This window comes from Pristis pectinata, chromosome 16 (genome assembly GCF_009764475.1).
Source record: "Pristis pectinata isolate sPriPec2 chromosome 16, sPriPec2.1.pri, whole genome shotgun sequence".
In the NCBI taxonomy this organism is placed as follows: Eukaryota; Metazoa; Chordata; class Chondrichthyes; order Rhinopristiformes; family Pristidae; genus Pristis; species Pristis pectinata.
In genome coordinates, this window is record NC_067420.1 from 38,223,804 (window position 1) to 38,247,688 (window position 23,885).

The following is a 23,885-nucleotide window of genomic DNA, read 5'->3' on the forward strand; positions in this document are numbered from 1 at the left end:
CTGTACCAGAAACGCTTCGATTTTTTAAACTTGTTTTTGAATCCCTCCATGGCGACACCAGATATCATTCTGTAGCCTTAGAATCAGAGTCACGCAGCACGGAAACAGGCCCTTCCACCCAAATGGTCCATGCTGATCAAAATGCCCATCTAAGCTAGTCCCATTTGCCTTTGGTTGGCCCATATCCCTCTAAACCTTTCCTATCCATGTACCTGTCCAAATGCCTTTCAAATGTCATACAGCAAAGAAACAGGCCTTTACTGTGTCTATATCTAGATGCTAATTCCATTTTCCAGCACTCAGCCCTTATAATGCCTTACATCATTCCAGCTCCCATCTGCTTATCACCCCCCTCACCTGGATCCACCTATCACCCGCCCACCAGTTCTTGCCCCACTTCTCCCCCCCTCCCCCAGCTTCCTGTACTGGCTATCTCCCCTCTTTCAGTCCTGATGAAGGGTCTCAACCCTGTCCTTTTCCCTCCATAGGTGCTGCCTGAGTTGCTGAGATCCTCCAGCATTTTGTGTGTTGCTCCAGAAGTTGTAGAGAGTTTTGCACATAGCCCAGTCCATCACGGAAACCAGCCTCCCCTCTGTGGACTCTTCCAAGGCAGTGAGAAGTATAGACAAAGGAGCCAGCAGAAGCAGACCCCAACCACCCCCGACATTCTCTCTTCTACCACTTCCATTGGGCAGAAGATACAAAAGCTTGAAAACACCCACCACCAGACTCAAGGACAGCTTCCAACTTACTGTCATAAGATTATTGAATGGACCTCTTATATGATAAAGATGAACTCACAATCCAACACATCATGGCCCTTGCACCTTATTGTCTACCTGCAAATGCACTCTCTCTGTAATTGTAATACTATATTTTTAATGCTTTTCCTTTGTACTACTGCAAGGTACTGATGTGATGAAATGATCTGTCTGGATAGCATGCAAAACAAAGCTTTTCACTGTACTTTGGTGCATGTGACAATAATAAACCAATTACCAGGAGAAGATGGAAGCCACATGCACACAGCAACATCCTACCCATCCACCCCACCAGGCAGCACCTGTCCCATCTCTGGATCCTGCACGGGACTCTTCAACCACCTCAAAACTGGGTAGGAAACAAGTCTTCCTCATCCCAAGGGACTGCCAAAAGAGGAAAATCTCTTTCAACCCTATAATTTCTCACTTGGGGTAGTCATAGAGCAGGGGAACAGGCCCTTTGGCCCAACTCCTCCATGCCAACCATGATATCTATCGAAACTAGTCCCACTTGCCCGCGTTTGGCCCATATCCCCCTAAACCTTTCCTTTCCATGTACCTCTCCAAATGTCTCTTAAATGCTGTAGTTGTACCCACCTTTACCACTTCCTCTGGCAGCTCGCTCCATATACCCTCCACCTTCTGTGTGGAGAGGTTGCCCCTCAGGTCCCTTATCAAATCTTTCCCCTCTCATCTTAAATCTCTTCCCTCTAGTTTTTGGCTCCCCTATCCTGGGAAGGAGACCATAACCATCCACCTTATCTATGCCCCTCTTGATTTTATAAACCTCTATAAGGTCACCCTTCATCCTCCTACACGCCAGGGAAAAAAGTCCCAGCCTGTCCTTGTAATTCAAGCCCTCCAGTCCTGGTAACATCCTCGTGAATCTATTCAAAACCCTTTCCAGCTTATTCCCGTGCCAATACTGAACATTCCCACCTTAGCTCCTGATGTGGGGACACTAAGCACGAAGGAAATAAAGAACAAATGATGTAGATGTGAAACAAAAATATGTGAAGAAGATTAATAGTACAGATAGTTTCTTCCTGTGGGAGACCCCAATTCCAGGGGTGATAGTTTGAAGATAGTTATTAATGTCTAATAAGAGGAATTTGAGAGAAAGTATTATTTACTCGAAGAGTAGCTGGAATATGGAACTTGCTTCCCTCAAGGAATAAATTGGGGCTTTAAGGCAACGGGCAGGGGATCTGAAGTTAAGCCTTTTTTTTACACAGAAAGTGGTTGATGTCTGCAATGCACTGCCAGAGATGGTTTTAATACAATCATTATGTTTAAGAGACATTTAGACAGGCATGTATGTAGGCAAGGCATAGAAGCATACACTCCTAATGTAGCAAATGGGGTTAGTATAGATGGGCAAAAGGGTTGGTATGAATGTTGTGGGTTGAGGGGGCCCATTTCTCAGCTTTAAGACTCTATGACTTCATGGCGCTAAGCCACAGTTGGAGAGGTATTGGGATCAAAAGCTTAGTCAAACAATGCCACAGTTAAGGCCTAACCAGTGATTTGTAAAGGATTAGTATGACCCTCCCTTGCTGTTGTATTCAATGGACTTTCTCCACCTTCAAGGGCTCTCAGGACTGCACTCCCTGCTCAACACCACAGATAGTCCACATGCTAATTCACAGAAAAGGAGATTATTATTAGTGATTGTCACCAGACGTTTTTAGTGGTTGTCATTAGAAGGATCCAAAGGCTGGAATACTGATCTGGAGACACATTCAAATCCCATCAGGGCAGCCAGGAAATTTATATTCAAGAAGTTAAATAAATTTGGAATTTAAACATTAGTGTCAATATCATGAAACTACCAGATTGCTGCAGAAAATCATCTGATTCACTAACGTCCTTCAGGGAAGGTATCAGTCTTCCTTACTCAGTGTGACCCATGTGCTTCCAGACCCAGAGCCCTCTGAAATAGCCTAGTCACGCACTGGGTTTGGGGACAAATAGGGATGGCCAGTGAGTCTTACCTTGCCAGTGCCACTCTTACTCTGTGAACAGACAGATAAGTAGTACATCAGGGACTCCTTCAGCAGATGAGTAGAACATCATACAAGCAACTCTCCAGGAGTCACTGACCTTACAGAGGCTGTCTTGCTCTTGATGAAGATCGAAGTCAGGGCGCCCTGAATCTTCATCGACGTTTCTCCCGAACCTCTCGGCCAGCGTTTCGTCACCATTCTCCCGCATCCGGCCGAAGCCTTCGTCCAGGGAGGAGTTCCTGGTCTCCACCACGAGCCTCTGCTCCGCTGCAGGGTAGTAGGCACGAGGCTTCTGGTAGCAGTGCTCGCTGGTAATGTAGGACTCCTCGATGACAGGGATGCGGCTCTGCCTCTCGGCTGTGCCGTTGGGCGTCCTGCCCTGCGTGCTTGCACTGGTGCTCAGACCGCTGTTGCTGTCCTCGCTGGGCGTGATGTGCCTCTCCCGCAGCTTTTCGATGGTGGAGGGAGAAACCCGCCAGGGCTTGGACCAGAGCTTCAGGTCTGGTTGATCTTTATTCCTGGGAACAATTCACAGAGCAGGGTCAGCATTCCAGGAGCTGGGAAAAACACAACAACTTTGAATTTCTGATCGGCAAAAGAGGGGCAATGAAAAGTTGGTGAGGCCGCAGTTGGGATAAGATGGATCTTAACCTCACAATCTACCTCGTCGTGGCTTTGCAGCTTATTGTCTGCCTGCACTGCACTTTCTCTGTAACTGTAACACTTCATTCTGTTATTGCTTTTCCCTTGTACAACCTCGATGTACTAACGTGATGAAGTGATCTGTACAGATGGCATGCAAAACAACCTTTTTACATTCCACCTTGGTACATGTGACAATAATAAACCGATTTTATATTATGTTCAATTCTGATCACCCTGCTATAGGAAAGATGCCATTAAGCTGGAAAGAGCACAGAGGAGATTTACGTGGATGTTGCCAGCACTCAAGGGACTAAGTTATAGGAAGAAGTTGGGCAGGCTAGGACTTTATTCAATGGAGAGTAGGAGAATGAGAGGTGACCTTATAGAGATGTATAAAATCATGAGGGGCATAGACAGGGTGAATGCACACAGTCTTTTTCCCAGGGTTGGGGAATCAAGAACTACAGGGCATAGGTTTAAGGTGAAAGGGGAGAGATTTAATAGGAACCCGAGGAGCAACTTTTACACCCAGAGGGTGGTCCACACAAGGAACGAGCTGCCAGAGGAAGTGGTTGAGGCAGGTACAATAACAACATTAAAAGACACCTAGACAGGTACATGGATAGGAAAGATTTAGAGGGATATGGGCCAAACGCGGGCAAAATGGGACTAGCTTAGATGGAGATCTTGGTCGGCATAGACTGGTTTGGGCCAAAAGACCTGTTATCGTGCCAGATGACTCTAAATGCTCCTCGGAATTGATAACCACAGGTATTCTTCAAGTGAGAAACGAGTCCTCATTACCACCCCACTGAATCTTGGTGATACGTGTTTTAGGTTTTTTTGCTGTAATGAATGGTGTGCGTCTCTCCATGTATAGGAATGCATTGCACACAAATTTCCATAAGGGATTTTTGCTTACCCTTTCCAATTTATGGAAGCATTTCCTAGGAACTCATCCCTTTTGATTGACTGTATCTGGATGAGTGCTTGCGGCAACCTGACTTTTGAGAACGTGGACTGAAAGCAGCCAAGTGTGATTAATGGAGACACAAGAGACTGCAGATGCTGGAAGCTGGAGCAGCAATCTGCTGGAGGAACTCAGGGGGTCAAGCAGCATCAATGGAGGGAAATGGACACTCGACACCTCAAGTCGAGTCCCTTCATCAGATGCGTCGACTGTCCATTTTCCTCCATAGATGCTGCCTGGCCCATTGAGTTCCTCCAGCATCTTCTAAGTGGGATTAGTCTCCGTGGTACTTTACTCATCCTAAATTGAACCCAAATTTCTATGATTCCGTACTGGCTTTGAGGCATTGAGTTCCTGCTTCCAACAATGCAGCTCAGCTCCAATGCCAGGACTGACAGCCCACCTCCTTCTCTCCAATCCCCCCACCCAATTCTCTGAGGAAGAAAGCCACAAGGGGCAGTTTCCTGGCATGGATCCATCAGCAATCACTTTGAAGCTTAGAGGCGATAACCTTCCTGCCCAGGGATAAAGGGTCGTTCCTTTCCAAGTGCACCTCTCAAGTTCCTTCAAGCACTTCTTCCGAAAAGCTAAATGGAAGTTCGAGCAGCTGGACTGGGGAACAAAGGCACAGAGACTGGGGAAGGGAAGAGCAGGCAGTCCAGAGAACACAAAAGATTCTGCATATGCTGGAATCAGGAGCAACACACACAAAATGCTGGAGGAACTCAGCAGGTCAGGCAGCATCTATGGAGGGAAGTAAACAGTCGATGTTTTGGGTCGTGATGAAGGGTCTTGGCCCAAAACGTCGACTGTTTGCTTCCCTCCGTAGATGCTGCCTGACCTGCTGAGTTCCTCCAGCATTTTGTGTGTAGTCCCACAGAACAAGCCATTTGAACATGCCAATTTTTGTGTCATGTTCATTTACCTGAGAGAGAACGCTATATGATGCCCTACACTGCTGCAATCAAACGGCTTCCAGCATGATGCTTTACAATAAAGCCCTCTTGTACAATAGAAATTCTCAGCACAAAAGGCCATTCAGTCCATTGGATCCATGCTGTTCAGATTGGATCCATGCTTGATGGAACCTTATTTCCTGCTGATTCAGCAGTTTCCAAATTTTTTTGGAAGTTTTCCAAAAAATTTTCCCAAAACTTCCAAAAGTTTTGGCTTGCTAGCAGAGATGCAGTGAAAGTTCTCCTACAGTGCTGTTGCGTAAGAAGTTCCAGGATTTAGACCCAGTTTCAATTAATGCGTGGCGTAGCTAATAAGAGCTGCTGCCTCTCAGCTCAAGCGATCTGAGTTCAATCCTGACCTCCAGTGCTGTCTATGTGGAGTTTGCACGTTCTCCCTGTGACCGTGTGGGTTTCCACCGGGTGCTCTGATTTCCTCCCACATCTCAGAGATGTGCAGGGTGGCAAGTTAATTGGCCTCTGTAGAATTATCCCTAGCATGTAGATGAGTGGTGGACTCTGGGGGAGTTGACGGGAATGTAGGGACAATTGAATGGGATCCGTGCAGGATTGGTGTACGTGCGCGCTTAATGGGTCAGCACCGATACCATGGGCTGAAGGCCCCACTTCTGGACTCCCTTTGGAGTTCCATTCCCAAGGCAGTTTCCCCATCAGAGCAGCAATCATCTTCCAAGCTGCTTCTAATGTTCTTCTCCCGTAGAAAGCTGGAAGAAAACTGTCTCCTCTCTCTACACCAATGGGCAAATACCCAGTTCCCACCACCCTCCAAAATTAAAAAAAAAACCTGCAGATGTTGAGAGATCTGAAATAAAGGCAAAAGTGTTCAGCAGGTCAGTCAGCAACTGTGAATAGAGAATCATGATCAACATTGCGGGTTGCTGACTTATGACCCGAACTGGAAAGATAATAAGTGCGCTTTAAGTTGCGGAGTAAGGGGAGGAGTGGAGAGAACAAAAGAAATGTCTGTGATAGGGTGGGGGCTAAGATGATCCAGACCAATACTTTTGGTGCCGTCTCAAAGTGGTGAAAACTAATTAATCGCCCCTAATCTACCTGGAGGAAGGTGGAAACAGAGGGAGATGAACAAGAGCAAAAAAAAATCAATATTGCCATTGTGCACATTTGGGATCAGGAAATCACTGTGGCCAAACATTTTGGACAATAGATGCCGACCTTATGCATAACATTGGACCATCCACATGACAAGAGGCTTGGCTCCATGTTAAACCGAGCAGTGCCTCTACTTACTGTAGGATGTATATCTTCAGTTGCAGGCCATGTAGTAGCTCGATGACCCTGTGCACATCTCCCAGCAGCTGGTGCGTCGAAACTATCTTGCCGCTGTTCTGGTGGGAATAATTCTCTTTGAGAAAGGTCAGGCCATGCATGTGGCCACTGGTTAGCCACTCCTTGTCATACCAGTATCTGGAACTCAAACGGTGTTCTGTGGCAGAAAGAACAGGACAATCAACCACCAAGAGGAAAGTCACGAACTGAACATATTCCCTCACAGAAGATACAGGAGCCTGAGGGCATATACCACCAGGCTCAAGGACAGCTTCTATCCCACTGTGATAAGACTATTGATACAATGAGACAGACTCTTGACCTCACAATCTACCTTGTTATGATCCTGCACCTTACTGTCTACCTGCAATGCACTTCCCTGTAGCTGTGACACTTTACTCTGTATTCTGTCATTGTTTTTACCCTGTACTACCTCAATGCACTGTGTAATGAATTGATCTGTACGAACGGTATGCAAGACAAGTTTTTCACTGTACCTCAGTACAAGTGACAATAATAAACCAAAACTGAACTGGGCACCCAAAAGGTTGGCTTCACAGTAAACCCCTTGCAAATTGTACACTGACCTTAAAATGCAAGAACATTGGAGTTTAGAAATGGGAAAGTGTTGTAACAATTGTACAGGGTACTGGTGAGGGCACACTTGGAGTCCTGTTCCTAGTTCTGGTCCCCTTGCTTAAGATCTATTGGTATTGTAGGCTTCAAAAGATTCACTAGGCTGCCCCATTGCAAGCATGTAAAGAAATCCAGTCTATATTCTACGGAGTTTAGAAGAATAAGGAGTAATTTTATTGAAACATACAAAGATCCCAAGAGCATAACAGGGTAAATGTCAAGATGTTTCCACTAGTGGGAGAATCCCGATTGATACGACATAGATAAAAGATTAGGGAGTGGTCATTTAAAACCGAGTTGTGTAGGAACTTCAACTTGCAGAGGATGGTGAATCCATGGAATTCTCTACCCTGGAGGGTTGTGGAGGCTAGATCATTGGGTGCCTTTGAGGAAGAAATAGATCCCTCCCTCCCCTCCCATTGGGCAGAAGAGACAAAAGCCTGAAAGCACGTACCACCAGGCTTGAGGACAGCTTCTATCCCACTGTTATAAGACTATTGAACGGATCTCTTGTACAATAAGATGGACTCTTGACCTCACAATCTACCTCGTCGTGACCTTGCACCTTGTCTGTCTGCACTGCACTTTCTCTGTATCTGTAACACTATACTCTGCATTCTGTTATTGCTTTTCCCTTGTACTACCTCGATGAACTGATGTGATGAAATGATCTGTATGAATGGTATGCAAAACAATGTGCACCTCACTGTACCTTGGTACGTGTGACAATAATTTCTCCACAGATGCTACCTGGCCTGAGTTCCTCCAGCATCATTGTGTTTTTCAATCACAATAATAAACCAACAATAATAAATCAATTTAGATAACATTTTGAAGGATCAGGAAATTGAGGGCTATGGAGGACTGGCACAGACAGAAGATGAGGCCTGGGGCAGATGAGACATGATGATATTGAATGGCAGGGCAGGCTTGAGGGCCCTACTACTCCTATTTTCTGATGTTCTTATGGTTCCATTCAATTTGATGTGTGAAGTGCATCTCAGAATCAGAATCAAGTTTATTATCACTGACATATATGGTGAAATTTGTTGTTTTGCAGTAGCAGTACAGTGCCAGAAATATTTCTGGGTTTGAGACCCACTCCAAATCTTTTGATCCCTGTCCTATTTAGAACATAGAACATAGAATAGTACAGCACAATACAGGCCCTTCAAAGGGCAGGGAAGTTCTCACTAGCTTAGTGGCCAATATTTATCCCTTGCCAGCATTGTTGCATCAGATCTGGTCAATTCACACTCTGTGTTTGTGGAACCATACTGTGTGTAAATTGGCCACCACATTTTCAACATCTTGCACTGGCTAAAGCCTTAAATGTTTCCCAGGTTTGAACTCATTGTCTGTGTACAACCTACATCATCCAATACTGATTTCCATTGGTCTCAGTTTTTGTAATCTAGGAATGACTTGAGCCCATAAGATAAAGGAGCAGAATTAGGCCATTCGGCCCATCGAGTCTCCTCCGCTATTCGATCATGGCTGATTTATTTTTCAACCCCATTCTCCCACCTTCTCTCTGTAACCCTTAACCCCACCCCCCCTTACCAATTAAGAACCTATCAATCTCTGCCTTAAATACACCCAATGACTTGGCCTCCACAGCCCTCAGTAGCAACCAATTCCACAGATTTACCACCCTCTGGGTGAACGAATTCCTCCTCATCTCCATTTTAAAGGGACCTCCCTTTATTCTGAGGCTGTGCCCATTGATCCTCGATTCTCCTACTAATGGAAATATCCTCTCCACGTCCACTCTATCCAGACCTTTCAGTATCCAGTAAATCCAAAGCTCTGCTGTAACCTACCTAGCAACTTCCCGTTCAAGTACCAGGGAATAAAAATCAAAAAAAAACACTGCGGGAACAAAAACAGAAAACACTGGAAACATTCAGCAAGTGTGATGAGGGGCCTTCAACCAGAAATGCTGCAATTGTACAAGACGTTGGTGAGGTCGCACTTGGGATATTGTGTTCAGTTTTGGTCGCCCTGCTACAGAAGAGATGCCATTAAGTTGGAAAGAGTGCAGAAAAGATTTACGAGGATGTTGCCAGGATTACATGGAGAGGTTGGGCAGGCTAGGACTTTCTTAGAGAGGAGAGCAAGGGGTGATTTTATAAAGGTGCATTAGATCATGAGTAGCATAGACAGGGTGAATGCACACAGTCTTGATCTCCGGGGTTGGGGAATCAAGAACTAGAGGGCATAGGTTTAAGGTGAGAGGGGAGAGAGTTAATAGGAACCTGAGGGGCAACTTTTTCACCCAGAGGATGGTCAGTATATGGAACGAGCTGCCAGAGGAAGTGGTTGAAGCTGAGGCAGGTACAATAACAACACTTAAAAGACATTTAGACAGGTACATGGGTAGAAAAGGTTTAGAGGGATATGGGCCAAACAAGGGCAAATGGGACCGGCTTCGATGGGCATCTTGGTCAGCATGGACCATTTGGGCTGAAGGGCCTGTTTTCATGCTGTGTGACTAAATGTTAACTGTTTCTCTGCCTGAGGTGCTGTTTCCAGTTTTCTGGTTTTGTTTCAAGGGTTAGGGAACATAGGTTGAAGGCGCTGGGCAAAAGGAAAATGGGGGAAGTGCTCTGCGGACAAACTCCTCAGCAATATTCATCCTATTACTCATAACATAGGAGGCCATTCAGCCCATCAGGTCTATGCCAGCTCACAGGCAATTCCATTTCCCTACAACCAAATCTCTCTCACATACTCATCAACTCCTCCTCAATTCTCCCACTCACCTACACCAGGGGGATTAGCCAAGTAACTTTCCAGCTGGCAAGTCTGTGGGATGCAGGAGGAAGCAGGAGCATCGGGGGGGGGGCGGTGGGGATCCACATGGTCGCAGGGAGAACGCGCAACTTTGCACAGACAGCACAGCGCTAACCACTGCACCCCCATTCCATCCCGTGATCTGAAACTCACCTGCCGCTCCCGTCTTTGAGGAATTCGAAATCCAAGGTCAGGGAGTCCTACACAGAGGCCAATTGTTATCCTTCAACAGTTACCCAGGGATCACATTTTCAAAGGGGGAGGCCATATGGGACTGAGATGAAGGAGAAAGTTATCCATACAGATGATAGCGAATTTTTGGAAGTCTCTGCCCCGGAGGGTTGTGGAGGCTCAGTTATCATTCAAAGCAGAGATCGACAGATTTCTAAATTACAAGGGAATCGAAGGGTAAAGAGGAGGTGTGGGAAAATAGAGTTAAGGCAAGATAAAAGATTGGCTACAAGCTCGACAAATAGCAGACTGGGTTTGAAGGGCCAGACAGTGTACTGCTGCTTCTAAACCTTAGGTTGTGTTCATTGCTGCATTACTGTGTGGAGGGAGATAGATATAATTTGGAACGTAGGTAAATGTAATCTGCCACTCTGGAGAGATCAGTTATACCTCACCGACTAGCCTGGAGATTTACTGCAAACTGTTCCAAACTTGTATGCAATTTGGCTGCTCCATGTTCTACACTATATTAATAGCTATCAGACTCCAAAAGGTAAAGAGGTTTTAGTCTCAAAAATTTACAATATGGGGAGGCTGCTCGGCCCACTGTATCCATACTGGCCCAAAAGGCAGCTTAATCCCGTTTCCCAGCTCTTGGTTGAAAACTTTGTAGGTTATGACTTCACCGTCCTTTCTGGTAATGAGTCCAAGACCCCATCACTCATTGGATAATTTTTCTTTTCCCTTTAACTCTTCCACCTAAATCTACAGCCCCTATTATTGAGCTCCTTGCCAAGGGGAACAGACCCTTCCTTCTCACTCGGTCCAGGCTTCCTAACTACAGTTTAACTACATCTCTCTTCAGGACACTGCAAAGTAGTGAAAGGTGTTGCATGAATGCAGGTCACTTTATTTCCTTCACTCTAAATAAAATCTATTGACGATTCAACATCTATTGACACTACCCAAAGCAGCATAGCAAGTTTTATTACTCTCCCTCAACTAAAACACCCACTGCAGGTGAACCTGACGCCGGTGCAGTTAGAACATAGAAATAGAACATAGAAAAACTACAGCACAATTCAGGCCCTTTGGCCCACAAAGCTGTGCCAAACATGTCCCTACCCTAGAAATTACTAGGCTTACCCACAGCCCTCTATTTTACTCAGCTCCATGTACCTATCTAACAGTCTCTTGAAAGACCCTATCGTATCAGCCTCCACCACTGTTTCCGGCAGCCCATTCCATGCACTCACCACTCTGAGTAAAAAAAACGTACCTCTGACATCTCCTCTATATCTACTCCCCAGCACCTTAAACCTATGTCCTCTTGTGGCCACCAATTCAGCCCTGGGGAAAAGCCTCTGACTATCCACCCGATCAATGCCTCTCATCATCTTATACACCTCTATCAGGTCCCCCCTCATCCTCCGTCTCTCCAAGGAGAAAAGGCCGAGTTCCCTCAACCTGCTTTCATAAGGCATGCTCCCCAATCCAGGCAGCATCCTTGTAAACCTCCTCTGCACCCTCTCTATGGCTTCCACATCTTTCCTGTAGTGAGGCGACCAGAACTGAGCACAATACTCCAAGTGGGGTCTGACCAGGAGCTAGACCGATCGTCCTAATGGTTGCTACATTATCACTGTCCATGCCCAACTTCCTTCCAGTTCAGTTGACCACTGCATTTCAGAGGTTTATGAGAACTGAAGTACCACAGGTCACCACGTTTACTTCGCAATGCAACGCTCACCTGGCGGGTCACGGCACATGTAGCAAGTGTAGATCTCGGGAACGCTGTCCTCCAGCAAACCCATGCAGACACCATGCTGCCAGCACAGACACTCCTCACACTGCCAAAGAGGAGAACAGGGAAATGAGATCTGCCACTCTGGAGAGATTAGTTATACCTCACTGATTAGCCTGGAGATTTATTGCAAACCGTTCCCAAAGGACACCTCTCAAGCCAGATAATGTTTTCAGACCATGCCAATATTCGGATGCTTACTGAATAGAGGGTCATTTGGGCCTCTGTGCTGCTTTGAAAGAATGATCCAGTGGGTCACCAGATTATAGAAGCTCTTTTGGCTCATTAGTGTCCTACAGGGAAGGAAATCAGCCATTCTTACCCAGCCTAGCCTACATATGACACCAGACCCGTCAATGTGGTTGACGTTTACCCACCTCTCCAGTTTGGGGTAAAATTGGATATAGACAATAAATGCTGGTGTTTCCAGCAACACCTTCATCCTCCAAACTAATAGGCAGTAAGTTCCACTCCCATGTTTTCCCTTTCATTCCCCTTCTGAAAGTTACAACCGATTCTGCTTCCACTATTAAAACAGAGCCTTTTGAATTACCATCACCTGCAGTGTAGAACAATGACAGTGTACCCCAGCATTACTGCAGTTCAAGTAATGGAAATTCACCCTTACAGAATTCATAAATTCACTGCCAGATACGGAATAAATATTTGCTCTTTCAGAATTAATGGGGGAAAAAATAATCGAGTAAACAAAATGTGAAAGAAGCTAATGAAATCTGGCTTGTCCCCATTGCCCCGCATCAATTTTTAATTGATGCACCATAGAAAACATCCTATCTGGATGCATCACAGCCTGGTGTGGCAACTGCTCTGCCCAAGACTGCAAGAAACTGCAGAGAGTTCTGGACACAGCACAGAAACCAGCCTCCCTTCCCTGGACTCTGTCTACACTTCTTGCTGCATCAGTAAAGCAGCCTACATAGTCAAAGACCCCACCCACCCCCGACATTCTGTCTTCTCGCCCCTTCCCATCGGGCAGAAGATACAAAAGCCTGAAAAGCACGTACCACCAGGCCCAAGGGCAGCTTCTATCCCACTGTTATAAAACTACTGATGGACTCTTGACCTCCCAATCTACCTTGTCATGGCCTTGCACCTTATTGTCTGCCTACACAGCACTTTCTCTGTAACTGTAACACTTTATTCTGCATTCTGTTCTTGTTTTCACCTGTACTACCTCAATGCACTGATGTGATGAAATGATCTGTACGGATGGCAAGTTTTTCACCATATCTTGGTACATGTGACAATAATGAACCAAATTTACAAATTTTGTCAATGATTGTCAACGGTTTGCACTACAGAAAATCGTAATGCGGACAGTTTTCTAGGAACACAACCCGTCTGTAACAGGGGGAGGACTATACTGGTTTGCTGTCTCAGACTGATTATGAATTGTCATTAGGCTTATTTTACTCATTCCACACAACAGGTCGTCAATACCTGAATCATGAACTCGTTCTCCTCCTCCACCTCACAGACGCAGCGCACGATCTCCAAATGGCTATCATCCCCGTCACCAGTGTCATCAGGGTTCGTGGTCACATCCACATCCTGACTGTACTCGTCATCGCTCCAGAGCAGACTGTCCGTCGACGAATCACTTGTGGGGTCGTCATCTGAAACATCTGACACATTAGCACTGCCGTCAGAGTCAGCCAGTGTAAGGACCAACTGAAGAAAGCAAAAAGACACCAACCCACTCACCCCTGGGCTGCAGGGGGGGAGCTCAGAGGCACCTTGGAGCTAACGCATCCTGTGGGTGAAAAGGGAGTTCACTCATTTGGGGAAAGCGAATGCCCCAAGTGAGAGTGAACGAGAGCAAGAAGAAGCGTGAGCAAATGAAAAGCGTGCAGATGTCTGAGATGGGGCAGGGGGAAGAAGGACTGACAGAGAGACAGAGCAAGAACAGGAGTGAGAAAGTACCAGAGGAAAAGTGCAACGCTAGAGTGAACGGCAGCGTCAATATTGGGGAATGTCTTTGTTCTTTCTGGACAAGTGTATAAAATGAACTCGACACACTGAAGGCATGTCTCTCAACACTAATACTTGGGCATACACAATAAACAGTCTGCACAGGATCAGTCTGTTCAGGTGCATCACTGTAGGGCTCGTGGGTTTTAATGCACTTCTAATCAGTGCAGTTTCAGCAAATTCATTTCATTTACCTACTGCAGACCCACTGTAACCTGCTCCCAACGTTTACGACTTTTCATGCATTAACCTCACCACCCAGTCTACCCTCGAGGTTTCAGCCTCTGGAATTTTACCCCACACTTCCATTTCCCCCCTTCCTCAAAACCCACATTTTACCCAAGTTTCTAGTCACTTACATGACCTCTCTTCAGCCAGTTTTCTATCTCCCGAACCACATTTTAAACTGACTGTATAATTACAAAGACCTTGAGTACTCAATGACTTTAATAAAATCATCTCTCATTGAAGAATTCCTCCTGCTCCACTCCCCTGATCCTGCTTCGCCCTTGTTTTATACTTTCCACATTTATATTCATATTAAAAATCAGAATTTTAATTGATTGATCTTGAAATGGAAAAAAAAGTTTTATGATTCCCTAATATTCACTTCCTCACCAAATTTAGATTTCTGCTGATTCCTATGTACAGTCCCATTTCTTCGCTCCAAGTGGCACTGATACTGACTTTGTTTTGAACTGTGGAAAAAATCCCCCCCCTCCTCCCCCACCAACCTTCTCCCCCCTCAAAATCCATCTCAGATACTTAATCTTCCCACCGTATGCATTACCGCCAAAAGTTGACTGGCAAACTTCTTTCCAAAGGCAAACAAAACAGCTTTCAATGAACATTCTGGCACAACATTTGTGCATTGTAACCGTGACTTACATGGAAGAAAATTTACTCCACTGGTTTTGCAAGAACTGGGTTCATGAAAAGCATTACATAAAATTAATTCTGTGTTTTCATACATGCAGGACATAAAAACTGAAAGGGGAACAGATTAATACACCAAGACCTCTGAATATGTGTGTTACGTTGCACTGTCAAATTGTAAAATTGCTACCCATCAAAGCTCTGGAACTTGCAAGCATGGACATGTTAAAGATGTTCTTGCTGTCTGCCGCTTCGGCGTAATGCAGCAAGGAGCTGTGGCATGTAGCAGACCGCGTTTTCGGCAAACGCGCACCACGTGACTACCCTACCCTTGTAGCTCCCCCCAAACCTCTCAACTTTACCTTTCAATCAAGTGCAAATTATTTCCCAATTCACTTGCAAGTCTGCTTCTGCTAATTATTTTTCTGATCACGTCAATACTCCTTGTTACCCTGTCTGATACACATCTCATGTACAGATCAGCTATCAAGACGAAATTGGGACTAGCTGGTTGGGCACCATGGTTAGCATGGACTGCGCCCGTGTTGTATTGCTCTATAACTAAAGCCTTCAACTTGATCACATTAAGCCACTCAACTCTGGCCTTTGAACATCCCCAAGCTGAAAATACTCTGCCATCACTGAGGCTGTAAGCTCAGGAATTCCCTCCCTACTTCTTCCCGCTTCCCTTTCCCTAATGCACCCTTCAACAACGCTCCCCAGGAACACTTTCAAGATTGCTATGGGAGGGTAATCAAGCCAATATATCCGTGGTTCCTTAAATATTCTGACAACCTTGTGGAACGACAGCTCCAATAGTCCATGTTGGTGTCTGTGATCCAGATCAGCCTTGCCCTACCCAACCCTTTCCCCTCCCATCTTAAATGCATCTGTGCTATTCATCTCAACTGGTTCTTGTAGCAGGCGAGTTCCACCTTCTCGGCACTCTCTGGGTAACGGAGTTTCTCCAGTAATCAGCCGGATTTATCAGCACTAACTTAAATGCGTGGACCTCTAGTTTCTTCTTCCCCCCCACAAGCGGAAACATCTTCGCTACGATCCATCCTATCAAAGTGTCTCAGCTTCCTTCTTCCTCCACCTTCTCTTTCAACAGTGACTGCAGATCTCACTGACCGTAGGCTGGCTTGGGACTTTCCGAGGCTGAGAGAAATGCAAGCTCCTTCTATCCCAGAATATTGTAAACACAACACAGGACACCGCATTAGTGCATTTTGGAGGGAAGGTGGGAGGGAGAATGGAAAAATAAAATCAGATCACCAACCGTCAAATTTCAGTCCTTCCATGTGGTATCCCGAGTCAGAACTGCATAAGGATGTGTATTTATGGGAGAAGGGAAATTTGTAAGAGGAGGAAGATCTGGTTGAAAGGAATGTGGACTTTTTAGGTGGGTAATCTCTGGAGACATCTACGTTCTCTTCACTGTCAGAAAACTCTGCGATCAAAGAATTCAAAGATGTCAGCACAACACGCTCAATGACATCGCGCAAACTGGGCTGCAGCAAGATAAACAAACAGGCGCCAAGACGAGCGAGAGGAAACCCGGCGTTGAGGCGATGATCGTAAGCGGGCAGAGGCGTCTCACGGAAAAGGAATGCTAATCGAGAGACAGCTCAACCCCTCAGCCTTGTGTCTATTACTGGAGGCGTAGTCATCCCCAGCAAGACCGGCATTTTGTTTTAAACCACCCCTTCCCAATTTGCCCCTGCACTGGGTGGCGAGTCGAGCCACTGTGGGACATGAAGGGAGAACACAAAGGAGCACCTCCTCGCTGGCCCTATCAGCTGCTGAATTTTAAGCAGCTGCATATCCTCTACTGAAGCAGCACATTTGATTAATGGGAAACCATTACCTAACATGGTCCCTGATTAACATGGAGCGTTTTCCCCAGTAGCACAAGAGCAGTTGTTTTATTTTCAGTCGGGATTGGCTCTGCCCACTCCTCGGGAGAGTAACCTCCCTCCCTCCACTTCCATTATCCCCCTACACTGTACCCTCACTCCAAGACTGCATTGATCTATATACTTAACCCTTCACATCTTTACAGATCCATAATAAGATCAGAAGCTCCCATGACTACCTACCGGGGCTCAGTCACACCACCTTGATTTGAACAATTAAGGTGACAAACATCTCATGAGTCATTTGCCTGATATTTTTGCTTAGCTGGCTGAGTGCAACTTCAATTTCCTCACCCAGTACCAGCATTCAACACACAGAGCAGAGCTTCCCCTGCTCTGCACAAACAACGCTTCGACTGCAGGCTTGGGAGGACAAACCTTCCCATCAGCAGGCAGGGTGAACTATCAGCCCCTTCTGCTGGCACAAATCCCAGGGGGCAAAAAGAACAATGCACTGCCCATAATGTAACCCAGTCAGCCAGGTGCTTGGGAACAATTCATCGGGGCTCCGGAGATGAACTGCAATATTCAGAGACAAGTCGGTGGAACAGAAGGGAAAGTAATTCTGGGGCTTGGTTAGGACCCGATATCGTGGCATTAATTTAATGAAAACACCCGCGCAGGCATGCAGACAAAGAGACTCGCATGCTTGCATCTGTGAGTGCTTGCACGCATGCACTCACACACGCGCAGCACGATTGCAATCTGCTGTCAGAATACTGGAACTACACAATTAAATCCACTTCTTATTTTTCCTCCTCCTTGGAATCAATGCAAAGCAGACCATGGCAAAGGATGGTTCTACACTGAAATGCGCTGCAGTTACAATATCCAGTTTGCGTTGCAAGTGACTGCCCATGTAAACCAGCAACGGCATTTGATTATCTTCTCTTTCCTTCATCCACCGATCCCAACTGCTATTGGCTTCTGCTTCAAGCACCGAGCTGGGAGCGATGTCCAGCACGTCGCGGCTCGATCGTGTACGTGTTTAATCAGCTCCACATCTCTCCAGGTTCAATGGGCTCTCAATCACTGGAATTGCTCACCTTCTGTCTAATTTGTCCCCAGCTAAAAAGTATTTTAATTCCTGCTATCAATCTGTACTGTACTTGTATGTTTTATATAACTGTTCTTTCTCATATCCATGCAGCAACTCTGCAACGTAACCCTGCTATAGCTTCACCAAATCATTAGGCCATAAAGTACACTGTACTTTAAAGTCTTACTCTGAAGTGCTTTCAAGGTTTATACAGGCTCTTTATAATCTCTTTGCTTTCGGATCCGATACCCATTGTGATGAAAGATTAAATTTGCTTCACAGCTTGGTCAACACAAGATGCCGCCTTTAGTAACACCTTGTGAGCCTGTAACTTCATATTACTCTACACTGCCAAAAAAACTGTGTCTGCTCCCGTTCACAAGATTAACACGGACATTTTATCATGTTAATTTTATTCAAGGGGTACAGACGTCTTCAGCAAGACCAGCATTTACTGTCCTTCCCCAGTTACCCCTTGAACTGGGCAGCAAGTTAATCCACTTTGGGAGATGTTTAAGAGTCAATTTTGCTATGGCTTTGGAGTTATACACAGGCTAGACAAGAAAGGAGATTACTCTCTCTAAAGGACCAGATGGGTTTTTATGATAATCTATTGGTTTCATGGTTACAATTACTGAGATTCACTACATTAAATTAATGTTGATTTTAACTTTATTAATTGAATTTAAATTCTCTGGTTCACATGGTGGGGTTTGAATCTGCATGTCTGGATCACAGTTCAGTCCTGTAACACAAAAACCACACTGCTCTGCCCAATTGGGATCAAGCTGGATTCCATTTGCCGTGTTTTAACCCTCTGCCTCACCTCGTCAGCACCGCTCTCTCCCTCTTTGGGCAGTTTTCCCCCACCTCTTACCCAAGTCTTACTTACACCTACCAGTGTAAAGGAGGGGCTACCCCTCCCTTCCAGAGCTTTGGCCCAGTGTCATTTCTGGGGTGTGGGTGAGGACCGGTAGTGATGCCCACGAGTACGGGGACCTGCTCCACGGCATGTGGGAGACCCTGATCTTCACTTGCCCAAGGGCATGGACAACGAGGTCAACTGGTAGACATGAGAGACTGCAGATGCTGAAATCTGGAGCAACAATCAAAACGCTGGAGGAACTCAACAGGTCAGGCAGCATCAAACCGAAACGTCAACTGTCCATTTCCTTCCGTAGATGCTGCCTGACCTGCAGAGTTCCTCCAGCATTTTGTGTGATGTCAGCTGGTAGCCCAGGCAAGAACACGGGAGATCAAACTGTGAGAGTTAGTGGAGACACAAGAGACAGCAGATGCTGGAATCTGGAGCAACAGACAATCTGCTGGAGGAACTCAGCAGGTCGAGCAGCATCTGCTGAGGGAAAGGAACTGTCGACGTTTCGGGTCAAAACCCTGATGTCAGGAATTCCTTTCCTCCCACAGGTGCTGCTAGACCCGCTGAGTTCTTCCAGCAGATTGTTTGTTGCTTGTGAAAGTTAGTGAATTCATGAGCTCGGTGACTAGTTATTTGTGTGTCTATTGCGTGGCCAGTTGTAAAAATCCTCTCACCAGACTTCACTTTTTTTTTCTTTTTTTTCTTTTTCTTCAGTTTCACCTTCAGGAAATCTCGTAACTTTTTCTCCTTGCTCCTGTCTTTCAGTCCTGTGTGCAACCACAGCAGAGAAACGAGACAATTGAAGTTATTTCATAGAACTGACAGGAAACTGGATAATTATTCAACTTCTCAATGCTGGTGTGTTAATGGAGAACACAAGGCATGGTGTGTACGGCACAGTTAACCACGTTCTGCACACAGGATCTGGTACAAGGCTGCATGCAGACAGTCTGCGCTGAAGAACATAACAGAGCTGTATACAAGAAACTGGCATAGAGCTCCATGCATTCTACCTTTCAAGAACCTGGCAGATAGTCATACAGCACGGAAACAGGCCCTTCGGCCCAACTGGTCCATGCTGACAAAAGTTCCTATCTAAGCTAGTCCCATTTGCCCGCTTTTGACCCATATCCCCCTAAACCTTTCCCATCGTCCAAGTACCTTTTAAATGTTAACATACCTGCCTCAACTACTTCCTCTGGCAGCTCATTCCACATACTGACCACTCTCTGGGTGAAAAGGTTGCCCCTCAAGTTCCTATTAAATCTCTCCCCTCTCACCTTAGACTTATGCCCTGTAGTTCTTGATTTCCCAACCCTAGGAAAAAGATTGTGCGCATTCACCCTATCTATACCCCTCATGATTTTATACACCTCTATAAGATCAGCCCTCATTCTCCTACATTCCAAAGAGAAGAGTCCCAACCTGCTCAGCCTCTCTCCATGACTCAATCCCTTGAGTCCCGGCAACATCATAGTAAATCTTTTCTGCACACTTTCCAGCTTAACGGCATCTTTCCTGTATCAGGGTGACCAAAACTGATCACAATATTCCAAATAACATTAACAGCATTTAAAAGGCACTTGGACAGGTACATGGATAGGAAAGGTTTAGAGGGATAAGGGCCAAACGCTGGCTAATGGGACCAGCTTAGATGGGCATCTTGGTCAGTGTGGACAAGTTGGGCCAAGGGCCTGTTTCCGTGCTGTATGACTCTAACCTGGCACAGAGCTACAGACATACAGTCTGGGCAAAACTCCTGGCACCGAGCTGCACCTACACAGGACATCGGTCGGAACTTTATAGTCAGAGTCACACAACAGGAAAACAGCTCAACTTGTTCATGCTGACTAAGCTGCCTTCCTGAGCTAGTCCCACTTGCCTGCATTTGGCCCATATCCTTCTAAACCTTTCCTATCCATGTACCTGCCCAAATGTCTTTTCAGCATTGTAATTGTACCCGCCTCTACCACTTTCCTCGAACAGCTCGTTCCATATACCCATCGCCCTGTGCATGAAAAGCTTGCCCCTCAGATCCCCTTTAAATCTACTCCCTCTCACCTTAAACCTATACCCTCTATAGTTTTAGACTTCCCTACCCTGGGGGAAAAAAAAAGACTGAACATCCACCTTATCGATGCCCCTCATGATTTTAAAAACGTCTACAAGGTCACCACTCAGCCTCCTTTGCTCCAGGAAAAACAGTCCCAGCCTATCCAGTCTCTCCTAATAACTCAAGCCCTGCAGTCCTGGCAACAGCCTTGCAAATCTTTACTTCACCGCCTCTAGCTTAGTCACATCCTTCCTACAGTGTGGTGACCAGAACTGCACACAATATTCCAGGTACAGTCTCACCAATGTATGTGACAGTTTGATGGAATTAGTGTTGGAAGACATGCAAAATATTGTCCACGATAGCCAGGGTGATGTGATTCAGAACTTCACATCCAATGATAGACATCTTCACTCCAAGATGCATGCTGATCATAATACAGCCAATTTTTATACAGAAAAATATTTTGTCATCCTTCAGTTTATCCTGTATGATAGGGTTCACCTAAACTCAAAGGAATTTAGGAGAATCTCATTGAGACAGACATGATTCCAAGAGGGATTAACAGGATAGACGCAGGCACGGTAGTGTAGCAGTTAGCGTAACGTTTTACTGTGCCAGCAACCCGGGTTCAATTCCGGCCGCTGTCTGTAAGGAGTTTGTACGTTCTCCACGTGTCTGTGTGGGTTTCCTCCCACATTCCAAAAGACGTACGGGTTAGGAAGTTGTGGGCATGCTATGTTGGCACCGGAAGTGTGGCGACACTTACGGGCTGCCCCCAGAACACTATGCAAAAAGATGCCTTTCACTGTGTGTTTCGATGTACATGTGACTAATAAAGATATCTTAACTGGGTCAGAGCCTACAGACTCCTACAGCTACCTAGACATACCTTGCCTCCAAGGAACACACTCCACTCTCCCAGTTCCTCCATCTCAAATGCACCAGACCACGGGTTCCATAACTGACAGAGCCCATGCCAGCATCTCATATTTCCTGCACCTCTGCTCTCACCCTCTCCCCTCCTTGGCAGAACAAACATACAGTTCCCCTGGTCTTCACTTTCCACCCCTAGCAGCCTCCACATTCAATGGACCATCCTTTGAGATGGCCGCTCCCCATCAGAGATATTCCCTTTGTCCTACATACATCTCCTGCACCTTCTCTGCATGTCTTTCTCTCTTTCCCTGTTCTGACAACTGTTAACTCAGTATCTCCCTCTGCAGATGCTGCCCGACTTACTAAGCCTTTCCAGTATATTGTTTTAATATGAGAAACTCAGGACCAGAAACCAACCAGTTAGGACTGAGATGACATATGGACAGATGAACAAGGAATAACAGTAGGTCACTTGGTCTCTAAAGCCTACACCACCATTTAATAAGGTCATGGCTAAACTGATTGTACCCTTAATTCCACATTCCCAAATATCCCTGGTAATCTTTCAGCTCTTTGCATCTACCTTTGCCTTATAAATTCAAAAATTCTACCACCCTTTCAGTCCCAAAGACACATGATCCTTGCAGAGGACAAAAAATATTTGCATCATCCCTGTCTTAAATGGGTAACTTTTTTTTTAAAGACTGACACCCAACTCAATAATCTACAACCAGAATCTGCATCGAACAAGAGAAAATAGCAGCAGGAGTAGGCCACCAGATTCGCTCAAGCCTGCCCTCCATTCAATAGGATCACGGCTGATTTACACTGACCTCAGCTCTTCCTCTGCGCCAGCACGCATGGGGTTGCATGACCTTTAGAATTCCCTACCCCAGACAACTGTGGATACTTGGTCACTGAGTACAGACAAGGCTGAGATTGGTAGATTTTTAGACACCAAGGTAAGCAAACAACAAAGGAAGTGTTTCTGAGGAACAGGACCAGCCATGACCTTTGTGAATAGTACTGCAACCTAGACATGCTTCAATTCCTGATGTGCCGGGACAAGATCTACGACAAGGACAAGGATCAGTTGCTAATGGTCATCCAGAAATGAGACCCAACTGCCCAAGGAAACGTTTTTTTTTTTGCCCATCTTTAACGCAGAAGAAAGGCAGCTCCTCCAAGAAAGGGAATTCTCAGGGTGCACCTCCCTCCCTCCCGCTTCCTCACCACTGTCCATGTAGCCCCTGTCCCGATCTTGCAGCTTCCTGTGAGACCTCTCCATCTGGTTGTCCTTGCTCTTCTCCCGGAGCCTGGTCTGAGCAGCCACGTCAAGAGAGGATGGGGCCGAAATGCGCCTTTTCTCATTCAGCTTTGCAGCTTTCAGGTCAACGCTGGAAGACTGGGTGTCTCGCTGGGACACGTTCTGGGTCCCGTCTGAAAGGAAGAACAGACACCGCCCTTGAGAACTGCATTCCTTCTGGGGACTTCTGGGGAAATAGATGACCAAATAACGAGGCAACTCCTTGTGTTTACACCAAACACACACTAATGGCATGATAACAAAGTGACTGCCCTACTGCAGTAGCAGTCAGAGTTCAGGACCAGCCACCCAGAGATGTGTGTTCGAATCCCATAATGGCAACTGGGTAATTTAAATTTTTGAAATTAAACAAATCTGCAATTTGAAGAGAGAACTAGTAACAGTAACCATGAAACGACAAACTGAACTGTAATGAAGAAGTTGGTGTTTCACTAATGCACGGTAGCGTAGCAGTTAGTGTAACACTACTACAGCGCCAGAGACCCGGGTTCAATTCCGGACACTGGAGCTTGTACGTTCTCCCCGTGACTGCGTGGGTTTCCTCCAGGTGCTCTGGTTTCCTCCCACATTCCAAAGATGTACGGGTTAGGAAGTTGTGGACATGCTATGTTGGCGCCAGAAGTGTGGCAACACTTGCGGGCTGCCCCCAGAACATTCTATGCAAAAGAAGTATTTCACTGTGTGTTTCGACGTACGTGTGACTAAAAAAGATCTTAATCTTAATCCTTCAAGAGAGGAAATCTGGTCCACGTGAGACTCCAGACCCACCTGTGTGTCTCCTCAGCTTAGGGATGCCCTCAGCTAAGGGCGATTAGGGACACAGTCAGAGTACTACAGCACAGAAACTTCAGCCCATCTCGTCCACGCCGACCT

The 23,885-nt window shown here is 46.0% G+C and overlaps 1 protein-coding gene across 5 annotated transcripts in view; it reads right to left on the reverse strand.

Moving 5' to 3' along the window:
- Window positions 1-23,885, reverse strand: part of phf20b (PHD finger protein 20, b) — an 85,472-nt gene that overhangs the window by 17,421 nt on the left and 44,166 nt on the right. For all 5 annotated transcript variants that reach the window (XM_052031031.1, XM_052031028.1, XM_052031033.1 and 2 more), the window contains 7 exons: window positions 22,919-23,125; window positions 19,428-19,520; window positions 16,201-16,371; window positions 13,512-13,696; window positions 11,997-12,096; window positions 6,605-6,800; window positions 2,865-3,285 (listed from right to left, as the gene is read on the reverse strand). In XM_052031031.1, coding sequence (XP_051886991.1) covers window positions 2,865-3,285; window positions 6,605-6,800; window positions 11,997-12,096; window positions 13,512-13,696; window positions 16,201-16,371; window positions 19,428-19,520; window positions 22,919-23,125 — 1,373 coding nt within the window. The remainder of the gene's footprint in view (window positions 1-2,864; window positions 3,286-6,604; window positions 6,801-11,996; window positions 12,097-13,511; window positions 13,697-16,200; window positions 16,372-19,427; window positions 19,521-22,918; window positions 23,126-23,885) is intronic.